Source organism: Chinchilla lanigera, unplaced genomic scaffold (assembly GCF_000276665.1).
Source record: "Chinchilla lanigera isolate Chin_1 unplaced genomic scaffold, ChiLan1.0 scaffold00050, whole genome shotgun sequence".
Taxonomy (NCBI): Eukaryota; Metazoa; Chordata; class Mammalia; order Rodentia; family Chinchillidae; genus Chinchilla; species Chinchilla lanigera.
The window spans coordinates 11938646-11956666 of record NW_004955451.1 but is presented as its reverse complement, the minus strand read 5'-3'; the positions used below and the strand labels follow the sequence as shown (position 1 = coordinate 11956666).

At 40.2% G+C, this 18021-nt stretch overlaps 1 protein-coding gene across 1 annotated transcript in view; it reads right to left on the bottom strand.

Annotated features, from left to right (window-relative positions):
• Spop (speckle-type POZ protein) overlaps positions 1 to 18021 on the bottom strand; it is a 72628-nt gene that overhangs the window by 13603 nt on the left and 41004 nt on the right. The window contains exons 2-5 of the mRNA XM_005394208.2: positions 6752 to 6895; positions 5981 to 6102; positions 3898 to 4049; positions 3656 to 3783 (exon numbers count right to left, since the gene is read on the bottom strand). Coding sequence (XP_005394265.1) covers positions 3656 to 3783; positions 3898 to 4049; positions 5981 to 6102; positions 6752 to 6829 — 480 coding nt within the window. The 5' untranslated portion in view covers positions 6830 to 6895. The remainder of the gene's footprint in view (positions 1 to 3655; positions 3784 to 3897; positions 4050 to 5980; positions 6103 to 6751; positions 6896 to 18021) is intronic.

The following is an 18021-nucleotide window of genomic DNA, read 5'->3' as shown; positions in this document are numbered from 1 at the left end:
AAAAAAAAAAAAAAAAAAAAAAAAAAAAAAAAAATTTTGAGACAGGGTCTTGCTAAATCGCTAAATTGCCTGGGCTCTAACTTGCAATCCTTTTGCCTCAGTCACCCAGAGTGGTAAGATTACATGTGTGGGGAAATCAACACTTTCATAAGCAAAAAAATAATCAAATATTGGCATTTTTATACAGTGTAACACTAATAGAAATAATTCACTAATAAAAAAGGAAGAATTTAATGAGACTCGCTTGTTTAAAATTTGACAAAAACATAAAAATAAAAATTGAATTTGACAAAAATACATATTCCTGAGCTATAAGGGATACTGTGTTTCAGAATGGATGTTTTAAAAGAGTAAACATGTGTCTGGATATTTCATAATTGGAATTTCGTATTTCATAAGGCATGTTAATAACTGTAACATCACAAAGAGGCGCTGGAATCTTCTACCTGTCAAAAGCATAGTGAAGGGGGAATACAGACATCTTTATTGCTAACAGCTATTTGTTTCAATATAAGTAACTGAGATAGTTCAACAGGAACCTAAAATTTTCATGAAGCTTTTCTGTGGTCCAAATTATTAAAGAGAAAATTAAAAGTCTAACTGAAACTTGCTTTCATGTCTCCTTCTTTCATGACCAGAATAAACACTCTGTCAGGAATACTTGGGAGAGCCCTGCTTCCTTGGGTGAGTGGCATGCAGCTCCACTCAGGTTGTGCAGCAGACTAGAGACAAGAGAGCGCCGACATGGCCATGATATTAATCTGCTGCACAATGTTAGGAAAAATTACCTGACCTCCTGAGGCACTGCGTCTCTCCCTGTAACATGAAATGAAAAAACAGCTAATGTAGCTGAAAGGATTGTGGTACGGGACAACTTCAGAAGTGCTCTGAAAATGCGCCATGTAAGTTAACTAGACAAAATCAACTTGCAAGAATTGCCATGTTGATGGGCATGGTGGCACACCTGTAATCCCAGCACTTAGGAGGCTGAGGCAGGAGGATCGCTGAGAGTTTGAGGTCAGCCTGGGCTACACAGTGAGTTCAAGGCCAGTCTAAACTATGTAGAGAAACCCTGTCTTAAAAAGACAAAAACAAAAACCAAAGAATTGCCATTTTTTTAATAGACAAAACATCAGTGAGAACTTAAAGTGAACTCAGTTTGGCACATTTCGAATCAGACCACGTATTCAATATTTTCAATTTACAATCTAATTGTATTTAACATTCAACAACAGTAACACCACTGAAATAAAGCCCAAACACACAAACACATGATTTTGTCTTTCACCTTGGAATTCCCTCCTGTGGCTTCTGGGAACACCAAAAAGTCCTTGAAACAACTGACCTTACTGCATCGGGACAGAACAGAAGTGCTTGGGCCACAGGCTGAGGAACAGAGCGCAGGGTTCCTCATAACCTGAAGTTCCACGTGCACATCACCTTCATAAATGCTTCAAAATAACAAACCAATGGTACTTAAGATGTAGAGATAATTAAAATAAACTGTTTACAAATATTCCATTGATAAAAGGGGAAAGAAACAGGCCAAAGGGACAGAACTTGCACCAAAAAAGGATGTAACTAGGAAAAGTGCTAAGAACTTAGATGAGCTGCAGACATTTTTGAAACCCACACATCCAATACACACCCCACGCAACCGTCTTGCAATGCTGAATGCTACCAAGTCCACAGAGAGCCTTGGAACAGAAACGAGTCTCACTAGGCACCAGCCCAAGTATGAGAAGCAACACTCAGCACCTGTGGCCAACCGAGAAGCGAGAGGAACAGATGGCACACCTGGTTCCATGGTAAGAAACCGATGGCATCAGCAGAACCCAGCAGACGCTTCCCTGTTCAACATCTCCTCGTTTCCAAAGTGTCATCTCACTTCCCTTCTAAGTCAGTAAGGCAAATCTAAACTTAACCACAGGATTTCTCCTGAGAGAATTTCATATGGGAAAGTGAAGAGCGTCCTGGAACTCAGCCTCAGACTTCACCAGAGGATCGGATTGGCAAGGGAGGGCAGGCCAACTGCTTCCAAACCAGGAATGTCCGTGGCGGGGGGCGGGGGTGTTGGGGCAGCTGGACCGGACCAGAGACAGAGGCTGCAGAATCCGACACAGGCTGGGCACACTGTGGCCCAGACGTGCTGCAGTAAAGGCAATGGCACTTCCTAAAACACCAGATGCTATTTAGGGGAGATTTTCTTTGGAAAACAGTTTGGAGATTGGCTTTCAATCCCAACAAAATTAGAATTTTCCACTATTTTAAAGTTTTTCTTGAAATACAAGTCTCTAAGATAGGTGAAGATTAAAATGGATGCTGTTTATATAATACCTAACCTCACACAAAACCAGCTAATTGTTCTTATTTCTTCACTCAGGCACCAAACATGACCTGTGACTAGGACTTACACCAAATTCAGGTTCATCACACATGAAACCACTGCCACGCTGTACCTATCTGTATAGATCCTACTGTTCTAGTATTTCCTTCTTTTACTTAGCAGTTAAAATGGAGGGAGAACTAGCTATTATGCAAACCATGCTCTATGTATTCAGTGTGGCATTTTTATAAACCATACGTGCACATTTTATAATCACTAGGAACTACCTGTTCTGCTGAAATACAGAAGCTTGCCACTACTGGCCAGGCTTCTTCTTCAAAAGGGCAAGAGTCCTACGGGACACCCTCCTGAAACCCAGTGGTGACACACTTTTGAACTGCCATTAGCTCGCAGTATGAGCCTATTATCTGACAGACAGGCTGGCAGTCGGGGAACTCGCCTGCACGCGCCCCCAGGAAGGTGCAGAGCTCATCCTTGCCACGTGGTGCCACGCAGGAAGCGTATCCTCGACCATCTCATGTGCAGGGCCATTGATGTGGACTGGAAGTTTTATTCTTTTATCATAATGTGACTTTAGGTGTCTATACATGTAGAAAACAGCAGCAAACACCTAATTAGTATGGACAGTATTCACTGAAGAACCCACTTTCTAATTCACTGTCTTGGGATTTTTACTTCCCAGTCTCTCTTGTAAACCTCGAAAGGCTCGAGGCTCTGGGTGACAGGGGAATCTTCCTTCCTGACTGCAACTAAAAATCTTCCTGGCTAGCTCTGAATTAGCTAGTTTTACACAGCTGTCACCCCAGAGACAGTGCTTCCCACTTTCCTGTTTCACAGTGACTCCAGCAAGACAAACCATAGGAACTCAACAGCCACAAAATGCAGAGCAGAAAAGGAATCTACTGTCACACACACACAGACTTCCCACTGATGGGGCGCAGGAAGCTGGAACAGACACATTTAGTTGCTGGTCACTTTCCTCAGCTTGAAGTGACAGGCCTTCCAAATGCTATCTGAAAAAAACCTACAGAGGAAAAACAAGAATCCCAAGCCATGCTACTCAAAACTGACACACACTAAGATGGCATACAATCTTTGTTTTGATGAACAGTAACAAGTGGAAAAGGGAGCTGCCCCAAACCCTGAAATCATGAGGCAGTTCAATCAGTCACAGAAATAACGTCTGTGCAGCAGCGCTGCACTCCGAGTTTTTTCTCATTCCACTTCCCTGATACACAACACAGTCAAGGCTACCCATGCCCATCAACCGTGGGAATGGCCAGTCTCCCAGCAGGGTAAAGGACTCACCTCGCAGAAGAGGGTAAGTTTGTCATCAGGGAGAAGCCCGTTGGCCTCATCCAAAAGAAAATCTCTACGGATGAATTTTTTGAATCCCCAGTCTTTGCCTTGCACAAATCTATAAGCTCGTTGACTCTCTGGGATGAAAAAAAAGTCATATTTAGGGTTACTCAAAAACCGGTTCAAATCTACAACCTGTCTGGGTATGAAGCTGCTGGATGTGGAAGTAGTCAAGAGAAAAGGACATTTACCCATAGCTTTGGTTTCCTCTCCCTTGGCGTTCAGAATGGAGAATTTGAATTTTGCCCGAACTTCACTCTTTGGACAGCTGACCAGTAACAGGTAAAGGGACAGGTAATCTTTGCTCTCTTCATCGAGCCCTTTTGGGTTTACTCGTAAACACCTGCCCAAAACAGACAGGAAAAACGGGTCAAAAACACCCTTACCCGTAGGTGAAGTGACAGTGTAGACGTAACGTTGGAATTAAGAGAAGTTACAAGAAAGGGTCCAGGCCCAGTGCCAGATTATGGCTCAGCAGAATGACTACTTGCAAACCACTTTTCTAGAGTGATCTGGATCACCTTTTAAAAAGTAAACAACAAAGGAGCATTCTAGAATCAACAAAACACCCCTTGAATCTCGCCTTTCTTTCTCATAACCTCCCAATTCATCCTTTTTCCTCCTCAAATACTTGAAAATTCAGCATGTCTTGTTACATTACAATCTTCAATCTTAGAAAAGGAAGCCCTTAATTTTGTTGGGATGATGGCAAGACCATGAATAAAAAGGTTAATGAAGCCTTTAATATCAATGTTGAGAGACAAAATATTCTAAAGAAATATATCCCCGGCCTACAGATATTTTATCAATGTGGCAATAATATTCTAAGATTTAAATAAAGGAGGCAAGATGGAGGAAGCACAGACAAAAGTAAGCTCCTATGACACACTGCGGAGTTCCAAACCAGGCTTCTAAGTAGAGTTAGAGATGCCAGTCTGTTACAGATGAGTCAAAACAAAATTCAGACAGAACTAACAGGTTCAGCTGAGTTAAGTTCTAAATGTCATTAGCTGAACGCATGTGGTTCAGACACTGTTTCTGCCACCCAAACCCACAGGCCATATGCACCCCCTTAGGCCTTGCCAGTGTTGTGGCACCTTTCTCAGACAGGTGGCAGCATCCAGTGCCTCTCTGGGGAATGCAGATGCCACACACATCACAACACAATATGCTAAAGATGATTCAAATACAATGCCTAAGAATAAACATTTCTCTGAACACATAGTGGGGTACACCGCTTGACATACATAGTCAACAAATACTAAATGAATGAATAAACAACCATTCAGCAGGTTATTAGGATCCAAAATGGTGATTCAGAGATAAGTTTTCAGGCGGGGGATGCAGTTCAGTGGCGGAGCACTTGCCTCACATGCATACGGCCCTGGGTTCAAGCCCCAGAAGCATGAAACAAAGCAGAGGTCAGAGAGCGTTTTGGTCTCTGTGGCGAGCATCAGAGTATACCCTCAGAATGCCTGTTCCCCCTCAAGAGGACACATGGTTTAGATGGGACTGAGCCACTCCCAGATCACACTCCCCCTGGCGCAGGGATTAGCTCCTGGGACCTAGACCTAAGCCCTCAGTGCATCCATCACATATTCCTGGCCACACAATCAGTTCCAAGAGAGTCCACACGCCTTCATGAGCATGTAGTGGGTTTCGGCCCTTGCCAGCACAAGGGAAGCCAGTGCAGAGCCTTCCTACAGCATGGAGACTGGGCAGCGCAAAAAGAGATGAGGTCTTTCATCTCACCACTGGCCTGCTGAAACCAATCTTGCATGCCCGTCGGTGTGGTTACAAAGGCAAATAAATCCCCTTTTCTGCTTAAAAGTAGGCAATTAAAAAGTCTTAATTTTTACATTAAAATCGAAGTATCTTGCTTTTCTTGAAAAACCAGAAAATCTTGCAATGGTCAGGTATTACTCACAGATAGCTGTGGTGGCCAGAGCTTAGTAGCTAGCGCTCCTTTTAGAAGGATACTTGTTAAATGCCATGCAATCACCATACGTAAATGGTGTATCATTTATAACACTGGTTCTCTTTTTATTTATATTGCCCTATGAGCTCAAGTTTGCTGATCCCTGATACGTACTGAATTAATTCAAAGCTTTAGTGAGCACCTATTATATGCCAAGTACCAGGGGTACAGTAAAAACAAAACAAAATCCCTGCCTTCAAGGAACTGATATTCTAGTCAGTGTCCCATAAAAACAAGCAAAACAGGCAAAAATTTTTATGGAAAAAGTATTTATAGCTAGAACTGTTCTTCCTCACCATTTCAGTTTATCATTGGCTCCTGATGAAAAGGTTGAACTTTTAATGACTTCACCCATTTCCTCTCGGCAAAAGCTAAAGTTATTGATGGTCCACATGTAGGAGAATTTCACTACTTTGATCTGTTGATAGAAAACCAGGAAGTGATTACTTGGGAAGGGGGCAACCTGAAAAAATAGGCTGAAGATCAGAAAAGCATTTCCCTCCTCCCTCTCTGTTTAACCCCCATAGGAAAAGCACTGTTCAGCCAGCATGGAAGTTTAGGTTTTTTCTTGCCTTAGGTTCCTCATTCACAATTTTAAGAAATCTCACACTGACCAACTACTTTTACAGTTTTTGGTTTCTGAGAAACACTGATGGAAAGTGAGAAAAATATGGACAGGAAAAAATAAAAAATAACAAAACATGGACAGGGTTAGGAAAGCAAATGATGAAATTATACCCGAAATAGTCTGCAACTGACACATCAATGCCACAGTTTAGGGCTGCAAAGGTCAAACTTTGCTCCACCAACAGAGGAAACTTAGAACAGGTTTCCATTAAGGGGGCTATTACAGAATCTAGTTTTAAAGAGTTCCCCCTTCAACAACCACTGAAAAACACTAGTCTTAGGGATTCTGACTCCAAGGGAAAATCCAAGGAATGCGAGGCTATCTGGCAGTTATGGCCCAGAGAAAGTAGGAAACCCAATACAGAAAAGCAATCCTATTCTTTTTGTCCACCAAATCCTTCCAAAATGCAAGATTTTACAGGGTGAAAACACGAACTTACCTGTGTGTAGCACCAGCTCTCAGCTACAGGGCCACTCGACATTTCTGCCGGAGGTGGAGGACTTGGAACCCTTGACATCGCCAGTTTGAAAGTTAAACAAGGTTTCCAAAGTCACGGGGCAAAGATTTCTGTTCTTTCTTCACCCTGGTTGGACCCAACAAGCAAGAAGATTTATGAAGAGTTCTGGCTTACTATTCTATTATTTGTTTGATCTTCTAAAGACTGGGAACTTTGTGGCCTACCTGGAACGCTCTAACCTGGTAACACCGTACTAACTTCAGAGAAGTCCACCTCGACAGCCTCCTACTCACCACACTGCCCTGAACAATGCTCAGTATCGCGTCTCCAAATGGACATACCCGAAGGCTGCCAGAAAAGGAGGTCACATCCTCGCTCCAGGCTCCTTCCCTTAGGACACAAATGCTCCACAACTCCTGTAAGATGACTGTGTTACCCTCCCAACTTCCCTGTCTCCTCCCTTGCTTCTCTGCAAACGCAGGAGGCGCCTCCTATTCACCACGCCTTTGCTAGCTACCCTCGTGAAGGTCAGCACTTACACACCTTCCTCAGGGGAGGGTCTGCACGTCGGCATCTCCCACACCTACCCTCCCGTCACTGCTTGACTTTCCAGATTCTCCACTTGCTCTCATTCTCCTATCTCTTTCTCCACTGCTGCTCCCCATAGTTTAATCCTCATTTTCTCAATCAATATATTCTTTTTATGGCAATTTTATTCACCTCAGCAGGGTCAAATTTCTGCCCTTACACAAATATTTCTCAAATCTAACTTTTATCTGTTTCATAAGCTCCAAACAGCTGCTATATATGGAGTGTCCCAGTAGCAAATCAAATCCAACTCAAAATTCTCTCCTCCAGCGCCTTTCTAAATAAAAGGCCATTCAAAATTGGTGAGAGATTTGTGGAGGAGGGAACAAGGAATACAGGTCGAAGGGTACAAGCTGCAGATATGTAGGACGAGTAAGTCAGGATGCCTGGTGTACCACGAGGGTACTACAGTTAGTAATACCGTATTATACAGTATGCTGGGAGTCTGCTGAGTAGGTACGCTCTTGTCACATACACAGGTAGGTACATGTGTATGTAACTATATCAGATTAACATGTTAACTGGCTTGGCTGCAGCAATCATTTCACTATGTATATGTATATGAAAACGTTGTGACTTTCAACATATACAATTTTTAAAAATTGGTGAATTTGGTAATAATTTTTAAGCACTATGAACCCAAAAAGACAAAGGGATAATTTTATTAATATATAAAAATGATATATTTTGTTCCTACAAAAACCAGGAGAAAAAGGTCAACTATCCTATAAGAAGTACTGCTCACCAAAAAAAGATACAAAATAGCTCTAAACATTTTACATCTTTCAGATAAACAAAAAATACTCAGATATGAAAAAATGGGAACTCTCATACACTGTGGTAAGACTGTAAATCAGTAAGTACTTTGTGAAAAGGAATCTGACTACACCGAGCACACCTGAAAATATGTGAATCCTAAGTCTTGGTAATCCGGCTCTGAACTGTGTGCATAGAGCAGGGGACTCTAGTTTGAGTGCGCCAGAATCACCTCTTCAACTGATTGCTGGCCCCACCCTCAGAGCTGCTGATTCAGAGGTTTGGGATGGGCTCAAGAGGCTGCATTCCTAACAAGACCCCGGATGACCCTGACATGCTGGTCCTGAACCACATCAGGACCACTGCTGTTGAGAAACTCTGCACTTAAGACACAGACAGGAGCTGGGCGTGGTGGCGCATGCTTGTAATCCCAGCACTCGGGAAGCTGAGGCAGGAGGATCTTTGCAAGTTCTAGACCAGCCTGGGCTACAAAGTGAGCTCAAGGTCAGCCTGAACCACATAGCGAGACCCTGTCTCAAAAAAAAAAAAAAAAAAAGACAGACAGGAGTGTTCAATGTGACAATCTGTGCTGGCAAAACACTAAAACCACTGACAATGTATTAGTTGGGGAACAGATAAGTAACTTACATTATTTCCATATAATAGAAAACTGCGTTTTAGGATTTAAAATTAGTGAACTAGATTATAGCACTGTGGACATCAAACATAACACTAATTCAGAAGTTTTAGATGACACGTGTAGCACATTATCATGTACATTCTTTTACTTTATTTTTTTGGTACTGGGAATTGAACTCAGGACCTTGCACTTGCCAGGCAGGTGTTTGCGCCACTGAGCTACGTCATGCAGCCCCCTATCATGTACATTTTAATATTTAAGATTATTACAGATATATAGACGCAGTAGAAGGAAAAAAAACCACTGATAAGCTATGCAGCAATTTTATGATTACAGAAGGGAAGAACAGAACAAAGAAAATATAAGACACTTCAATTTGTATCTCATGTTGTTTTAAAATAAAGATGGTATGAGGCAAAATGTCAATGTAAATATATACTAGCTAGAGATGACAGGTATCTGAGTAAATACTATTCTTTGTACTGTTCTGCATATATATATATATATATATATATATATATATATAGTAGCAATACTGTAAGGACATGTTCCAGTCTAGTTCACGTTATCTGGTTTATATATAATAACCAAGGAAGAATTTTCTTTCCTGAGTATTTGGTTTGTTTTCAACTGTGAATACATAACATAAATCTTATAATTGATCTTGTTGCCCACTTTACTTGGCTACTAGGAAGCCCTAAGACAAATCTGTGATTTTTCTCTTGAAACTATAGGCTCATATACTGTTCTATGTATTTTATATATGATCATAAATTCATTCTATATGTTTTATTATTTTCTTCATTATCCCCTTTGCTATAATTCCCTGAACTGGTTTTTTTATATGTATTAAGTGTTTTTGTAATCTCCCTCAAATCTTTGGTAGAAAAAGGTTTAAATAAGTAACAATAGAATCACTTAATAATAACTCAACTCACAAATATTTACTGACTACTTAAATAACAAGCATTAATATGTATTAATAAGCTATACTTGCACCTTTAAAAGGTAAAACTGATAAATGAAATTAAATGCTGCTCCCATTGGTCATGAACACCATCCTATGAGCATTTACAATGAAAACACCTTATGTGACCACACACATACTTTGCTATCTCACTTGCGCTAGCAACCTAAGCACTGCAGTGGCATTTGGGGTGCTTTGGTTCATTCAATTCACGATTCCCTTTTAACATCAAGAAAAGTGATCAAATGCTGCTGTGGCCCCCTCCCAAGTAGGCTTACATTTAATAGAAAACATATTCTCACAAAAACTGTTTTTGCCCAGTAACAAGTAAATATATCAGTTTTACAAATCTCAGTTAACATTACTAGCCAGAATGAAATTTCAGAATTCTTACTTTTGGGCAGGGTAGAAATGAAGATTTGAATTTTACACGTTAGTTAAGAGCATAAAATTTGGCTCCAGAGGTGTGTGTGTTGGAGGCTCTGTTCTACACTGAGCCAGCACAGAATACTAATTTGAGTTTAAAGTTTTTTTTTTTTTAAAAAAAAAAACCTTCAAAGGTTAAAAAAAAAGAAATTGCCAAAATTTTCTAACAATTAACAGTTTACAAATTTTCTAAGCCCCCCAAAATGGTCAAAGTTTTAAAACTAGGTAATTTTAATCCCCTAATTGTCGTTACTGAATCTTGGTCCATTATTACAACCAAGGGGGGAAAAGTATTATTTTGGTCTTGACCATTGTTTCCCATCCTTTCTGTTTCTGACATTTTTTGGACAGGGTCTTACTATATAGTGAAGGCTGACCTTGAACTCATTATGTAACCCAGGCTGGCCTCTAACTCGAGGTAATCCTCCTGCCTCAGCCTCCCAAGTGCTGGGATTACAGGTGTGCACCACTACACCGGGCTTTCTGACTTAGTTTGTAGCCAAGTCTTTCTCTTTTTTAAAAACATGTAACACCATCTATCTTCCAGTTTTTAAAAATGTCTACCCAGTAGAACCGGAGACTCAGACTGGAGGAGCTCTAAGCACAGGCCCTGCTGGGAAGAAACTGACTAGGCTAGCACAAGTCTAATTAATTTCACTCACAGCAGGCACCACTGGCAAGGTATTCATCAGTAAAGAAGCTGGGTGCTACACGAGCTCTCTAGCACTTCATGCCAACTGCTGCAGAGGCCAAGCAGAAAAACAATTTTAGACAAAAAGAGTTCTATTTGAGGGTCAGAGGTGGAGAATCTTCACAGGAAACAGCTAGACCCAAAATATATTGTTTGTAGTTTCAAACAAGCTAAGAGAAGACTGTTCAAGTTCTCTGACAAGAAACTTATTTTTTTCTAGAACTTGCCAAACTTTCTAGAATGCTGACAATCTGAGGCTGAATGTATGTTATACAACCCATCTATTTTTCCTGCTCACTCTATTAATCCTGACCTGTGAAGAAGACCTCTTCTTAGTCACATCAAGAAATGAAAACAGCACTTCAACTATAACACTGCTTAAATTCCCTCAAAGGTAGCATTGGCCAACTACTAACAACACTTCCTAGCAGACACTGTTGAGACCATGAACTCATAACCACCTTCGACAAGAGATTTAAAAGAATTAGTATGATTTCTAACTAGAAGGTTAAACTTTGGAGGGCAGAGAAAAAAAAATGCATTAATGCTGTCATGATACACACATACTGCTTTTCTTTTTTTCTTCCTCTTCAGTACTGGGTATTGAACCCAGGGCCTTCACACTAAACTACATCCCTAGCCCTTTTTTGTTTTAAGACAGGGTCTCATTAAATCACTAAGTTGCTAGACTGGGCTCAAACTTGTGATCTTCCCTCCTCAGCCTCCCAGCGTGCTGGGATTAGTGGTGTGTGCCATCATCCCAAGGTAGGAATAATGCCCTGAGCTGGAATAGACACTTCTTTTATGAACTCTTCTGAACTCTTGTGAACTTTATGAACTCTTCTGCCTCCAGTAGACTTTAAGCTACTTAAACAGAATTTGGAACTTTTCTCTGTATCTATATCCCCTTACCACCTGGCAAAGACTGCCCACACCAAAGGTATTCAGTAAAAATACTTTGACAACTAAAACACTTACCTAATTACATTCAAGTTTAATTAACTTTTCTGATTTTTTTTCTGTCTTTTTGAGACATGGTCTCACTATGCAGTTGAGGCTGGTCTTGAACTCACAAAGATCCTCCTACCTCAGTTCCCAAGTGCTGGGATTACAGGCATGCACCACAACACCCAGCTCAACTTTTCTGATTTTTTGTTGCTGTTATTTCATGTACCTGTAAAGCAGCCTTCTGAGCAATGCTGAACATATCCACTTTGCAATGAAACAAGAACCATTAAAGTGATCTTTTGGACAAATTATATACAAAGTCTCAAATTCAGCCTGGCACTTCAAATCTCAGCTCTGGTGAAAATGAATTTTTCACCCAGCGTTAAGTACATTTTCATTCTACAGGGGGGACAAAGATTGGTTATAATTTGTTATATAAAATAATTTCTGTTACATAAAAACATATATAATCAGAATTCTTTAAAGACAAGATATAAAAACTTTCCTGTACAATAAGAGGAAATGTTCCAATAGTTTATCCTGCAGTATATACAGAACTAGGTTAGAATATTCTCTTCAGTGTTACACAGGCAGCTTGTATAGTCATTTTTAATCTTTTATTTATTCTCCATGAGCATTCCTCCAACACTAATCAACATCATTCAGAGAACTAAAAAATAAATCAATTGATAGTCATGTATTTCACAGCTGCATCTATAAGTTATTTAATATCCATTACCTTTAAAATGAAAGGAGTAAGACTGTGAAGATATGAGACCAAACTATGAAAATTGTTTGGTATGCCAAAAATAGTTAAATATAGCAGTCTCACGGAGTACAACATAATACATAGTATGCACAGCTGGGAATGTAGCTTATTCCCCGAGAAAGGTTTGTGAGGGACTTTTAAAGTGCTCTTGCTCACTCACTCTCTCTCGCTCTCAGTTTAAACCCTTGTACAGTTTCCAAGTAAAGAAAAATCCCAATGTCATATCTATTTTAAACCTGAGAGACGTTTGCATTTTCTAAAACAGAAGATGCCAAAGACTGCTGATTAAAGAAACTATAAAAGACCTGGGCATAGTCATTTCTGAGAAACCAGTGTGACCTGAAAGGCGCTCTCCGTTTCTTCTGTTACAGTGCACTCATCATCCACAGCCCAGGAGGTAATCTCTTTCTCATTACTCCAAGGACAGTTATTACCGGTCACACCGACTTCCTTTGCTGCAAGGTTTGAATGACTTTTGAACATTTATGAGTAAACTTTTTGCAGTTCAATCTAATTTAAGGAAATATTAAATGTGTACTTTCTTTTTTAAATTTAGAGACATTTCTTATAAATACAACTAAGGGCAATGAAGAGAGGCCTCAGTCTGTAAAGGAAAGATCAGGGTTTCTCTCTCTCTCTCTCTCTCTTTTTTTTTAAAAGGTTCATGCTTTGTAAAATTTTACAAGTTAAAGACAATTGCCTCTTTTGTTTGCTTTTTTTTTTTTTTTTTTTTTTTTTCCAGTAGCGGGAATCGAACTCACGACCTTGAGCTTGTCAGGCAGGCGCTGTACCGCTGAGCTAAATCCCCAGCCCTCTTGTTTTCATTTTTAAAAATTCTTAATCACCATACCTACAGAAAGATTTAGCAATAGTCAGTGAATGTGGAGATCAAGAAGAAAAAAACCAATAGCATAACAGAAAAATGAGCAAAAACACAACACCAAAACCAAATGGTTTACAGAATAGGAAATACCAGTGATTCTCAAATATATGTAAAGATGTTCAACTCTCATTCAAACCAAGATAAATGCAAATTAAACTACACACTGATTCGCCCACTGAATTGGCAAAGATCAAAATGTTTGATAACACTTTCCCAAAGTAAGGAGAACATTTCTGGCTGGAGTACGAATTGTTACAATTTCTGTGAAAGGCAGTGTCTGTACAGAATGCAAATGCCCTTTGATCCAGCAATTCCACTCCTGACATTTCCCACACTAATATATTTAAAATGGCATAACATAAAGGTTTTCACTGTGGCATTATTTGTAAAAACACAGAAAATGGAAGTAATCTAAAAGTCCATAAACAGTGGATTAAATTATGATACAGATATACAATGTAATAATAAGCACTTGTAAAAAAAAGAAGGAATTTTTAATAGCAAATACACATTTGTTTAAACTATACAGAACAGCTCTGAAAAGTTACACAAGACTTGGGACACTGGTTACTTTCGCGGAAGGAAATAGGTATCTACCAGGAAAGGAGAATTTCTACTATATTACTTTTGGTACTCTCTGAATTTCACCCATGTGAATATATTACCTACTCAAACTGTACATTAAGAACTTTAAAAGGGAATTAGCAGCCTTTACAATTAATTTTTCCAAGTTGCAAGAAGGCTCTCAAATGAACCTGTCTGAGACAAAACACGCATTGTTCAGTGGCCTCCTCTGTGGACCGCCCTGGCGGTCACCTAACTGCCAAGCGCTATGCTTTAGTCCCCAGGCCTTTACTTCTAATCTGTGAACACACGGGCTCCTTATTCAGCTTGGGAAGCTCTTTTCATTTCCTCATATCTTCTCATAGCCTGCTCTGTCATTTAGGTCTCTTATAAATGTAATATCCGCAGAGAGATCTCCCCTGACCACCCAACCTGAAGTACCGTAGTCCTCTTTTCTTGCCTGGTCCTCTCTTTACCCTGCTGTCTTATTTTTTTCTTTATCACCACTATTTGAAATGGTCTCTGTTTTCTCACTGGTCTATTGTTTTCCCCACCAGAAGTTACCATCTACGGCAGGCAAGATAACAGAACTGCTGTTGAGTAGTCTCTTTTTCTTTGGGATACAGTTTTCCTCCATTAGTTCTAGTTAATCTGTTAAGGGCTAGAAGTTGTTGAACAAAAGGAGCTATAGAAATCTAGGGATACTTTCTTTTTGGTACTGGGAATCAAACTCAGGACCTTGTACTTGCCAGGCAGGTGCTGTGCCGCTCAGCTATCTCCTGGGCCCTAGGTATACTTTCATAACAATAAAACATCTGAAAAAGAAAACTGCCAGTTCATCTCACTTCTATTGTAAGGAATTTCATTAACTAAGTCCCAAAATTATTTATACTCTTCCTTGATGAAAAGAATTTTTTAATCCCAGAAACAATTGGGACAAAAGGGAAACCTGCAAGGATATGGCAGGGAGGTTTTGAATCCATAGGACAATACTGAGAAAATCGCATTTCCCCAACGTAAGTCAATTCTGCTTACAGAAAGCAGCATTATGGCAGCTGCCAGGGACTAAACCTCTAAGTTACTTCAAGTTAAATCCTATAAAATTCTAATATACTGAGCTAATTGAGGCAGATCCTTTGCATTTACTTAGAATATTGACCTATAATTTTAATATAGGACACTCAGGGTTTTTTTTTTGTTTTTTTATTTTTGGTACTGGGAATCAAACTCAGGACCTTACGCTTGCCAGGCAGGCACTTGTGCCACTGAGCTATATCCCCGGCCCAGGAACACTCAGTTTAATTCCCTTAAAACATTAAATACATACATGTGTAAATATGTACATATGTAGACACATCTTAAAAATGTGTCTCGGTACATAACTAAGTTTTCCTCCAGACCAGGCTAGATGTAGGACGTATTTCTGGCACAGCCAAATATTTGTCTAAGACTTGAAACTGAGTATGGGGGTGTGTACCTACCATCCCAGCTACCTGGGAGGCTAAGGTAGGAGGAGTACTTGGACACAGTGTGTGAGGCCAGCCTGGGTAACTTAGCAGAACATATAAAGTTTGTAGGCGAGCACCTGAAGACTTTCCCAGTTGGCACATAATTCCTAGGCAAGTACTAGTAATGAAATGATTGTAAGGACTAGACATGCTGTTGTACGTTAAAGCTACTCTTCCTTCTTTTCCATGTAAGCTGTTACATAAGACAGTTCTCCAGAAACACACTAGCTAGTGTGGGTCCTCCAGACAAAGCCAGGCTGCAGATGCACAGGAAGCTGCTCGAAGTCAGACGCAGTAGGGCCAAGGCAGAGCACTGCCACAGACTCCCAAGCCCTGGGGTGTGCCAGCTGTTTACAGCCTTGCTGCCCTTCTTCCAGGTTATAAATAACTACAAACTGTCCCCGTCCCCAAGGAGAGCTTAGCAGTCAGTTCAAAGGTTGAAACATGGAATAATTCTCACTTTGGATGCAACCTGTCTAGGTAGTGAAAACTTTAAAGTAGGCAGACAATATATTGTCAATTTAAGTTATAGGCTGGGGAACCATTCCCTCCCCCTAAAAACTATCCACTGTGGCAACTCCATAGATGTTAAAAAAGACCTCAGAATTTTGTTTTTTTTTACAGTTTAGGCACAAATGACTAGGGAGCCAAATACATTCACACAACAACATGAGGCAGAACTCCTGTTTCCACTTGGACGGAGGAGCCAGCAGAATAAGCCAGGGCTGCAACAAGCGCAGGGTCTGGGTTAACACCATCAGGTGATGAGCTGCTGCTGCTAATTACAGAAACCCTGCTGGGAAGGAAAACTCTACCAGCTGCTTTAAAAAAAAAAGCAAGATAGGGCTCATCCGATTAAGCTTCTCTTCACATCACTTTCCAAATCCATCACTTGGGAGATGTCTGAAATGAACACGAATTCAAATCAAGAAACAAACTTGATTACAAAGGGGCTATTTCACCTTCAACTGGCCTCAGTTCCAAAAGAAAACATCTTTAGAAATTAAGTTAGAAAGGCAAAAGTAAACAATCAGCAGTGCCTACATTTTCAGAAATTAGAATCATGTGTTGATTCCACTGGATGGCTTGGGCAAAATTCTCTAGGGCCACGAAGAGTGAACTTGGGAAAGCTGAAGATTTTAACACATCCCACATGTTGTCAACAATGTCTCTAAGTTGAGAACATTTTTTCTAAAAAAGAGCTAGAAAAAGTTTTAAAAAAGAAAAAGAGGGGGAAGAGGAGGAAGAGGAAGGAGAGGAGGAAAATCCTCTGATTAAAAATATTTTATTTGCCGGGCATGGTGGTGCACGCCTGTAATCCCAGCACTCGGGAGGCTGAGGCAGGAGGATCGTTGCAAGTTCGAGACCAACCTGGGCTACAAAGTGAGCTCAAGGCCAGCCTGAACTGCATAACAAGACCCTGTCTCAAAAAGACAAAAATAAAAAAATACATATTTTACTTATTGTATAATTAATATTCCCAAAGACTTGAGATTTGAGAGATTATGGTCTTTTATCATAGCCCTTCAACTGTGTCTATGAAGAGCGCTATAAAATCTCAACAGCACACATGCAATGTCTCTAATACTATCGAAGCATGTCCAGTCTGCAAGGAATTTAAAAAAAGAGTCATTTCATGAAACAAATAGAGGCTGCATAACCTCACAGGGTCCAATGGCTTATAGAAATGAAATTCAACAGGTGTTTGTCTTCGGCCAACTAAGCTTTAGTCCAGTGATGGCAAACCTTTTAGAGCTTTCAATGATACAAGCAGCACACTGTGGCACACGTGCCATAGGTTTGCCCACATTGTAAATGAAACTTTGTTTTTTGAGGGTTTTTTTGGTACCAGGAATTGAACTCAGGACCTTGCACTTGGCAGGCAGGCACCGTGCCACTGAACCGTGTCCCCAGCCCTTGCAATGAAACTTTTTGAAAATATTTCTTGCTAGCACTATTTGGCTACAATGGGGCCCAAGGAGAGAATTTCAAAGGAGAAAGTCTAAGTTCATCTCAGGGTATACAATTTGGAATAAGTATCACTAATTCGGAAACTGAAAAGGCCCACCTGGTGCAGAGAGCTTAACAGTATATAAAGGCAGCCAAGTATGCCGGGCATTAACTACTACCTAGCAGTACAGGACACAGCATTCTTTGGAGACTTTTTTTTTTTTTTAAGCAAAAGGGAACTAGACTTTCCTTCCACTATGACAGAGCTATAGAGCTTGAACTATGCTTTTCATCTTTCCCACTATGTTCCTAACCGAAGATAACCTAACTACTGTTTATATGGACCCATGTGGCTAACCTAGAAATCATCTGCAGAAAATAAATTCTCTCCTCTTCTGCAGCTATTAAAAATAAGCCAGAACTCTATGTTAATGTTAAGAGTCTAAGTAAACTAAGTGGAACAAAGGCTGGGCAGGAAGTTCTCAGTTTTAAATGTTCATTCCAAAATTCATGACTCAAGGAAAAAGTTAAAACCACATAGACAAACAAAATAGGGGCAAGT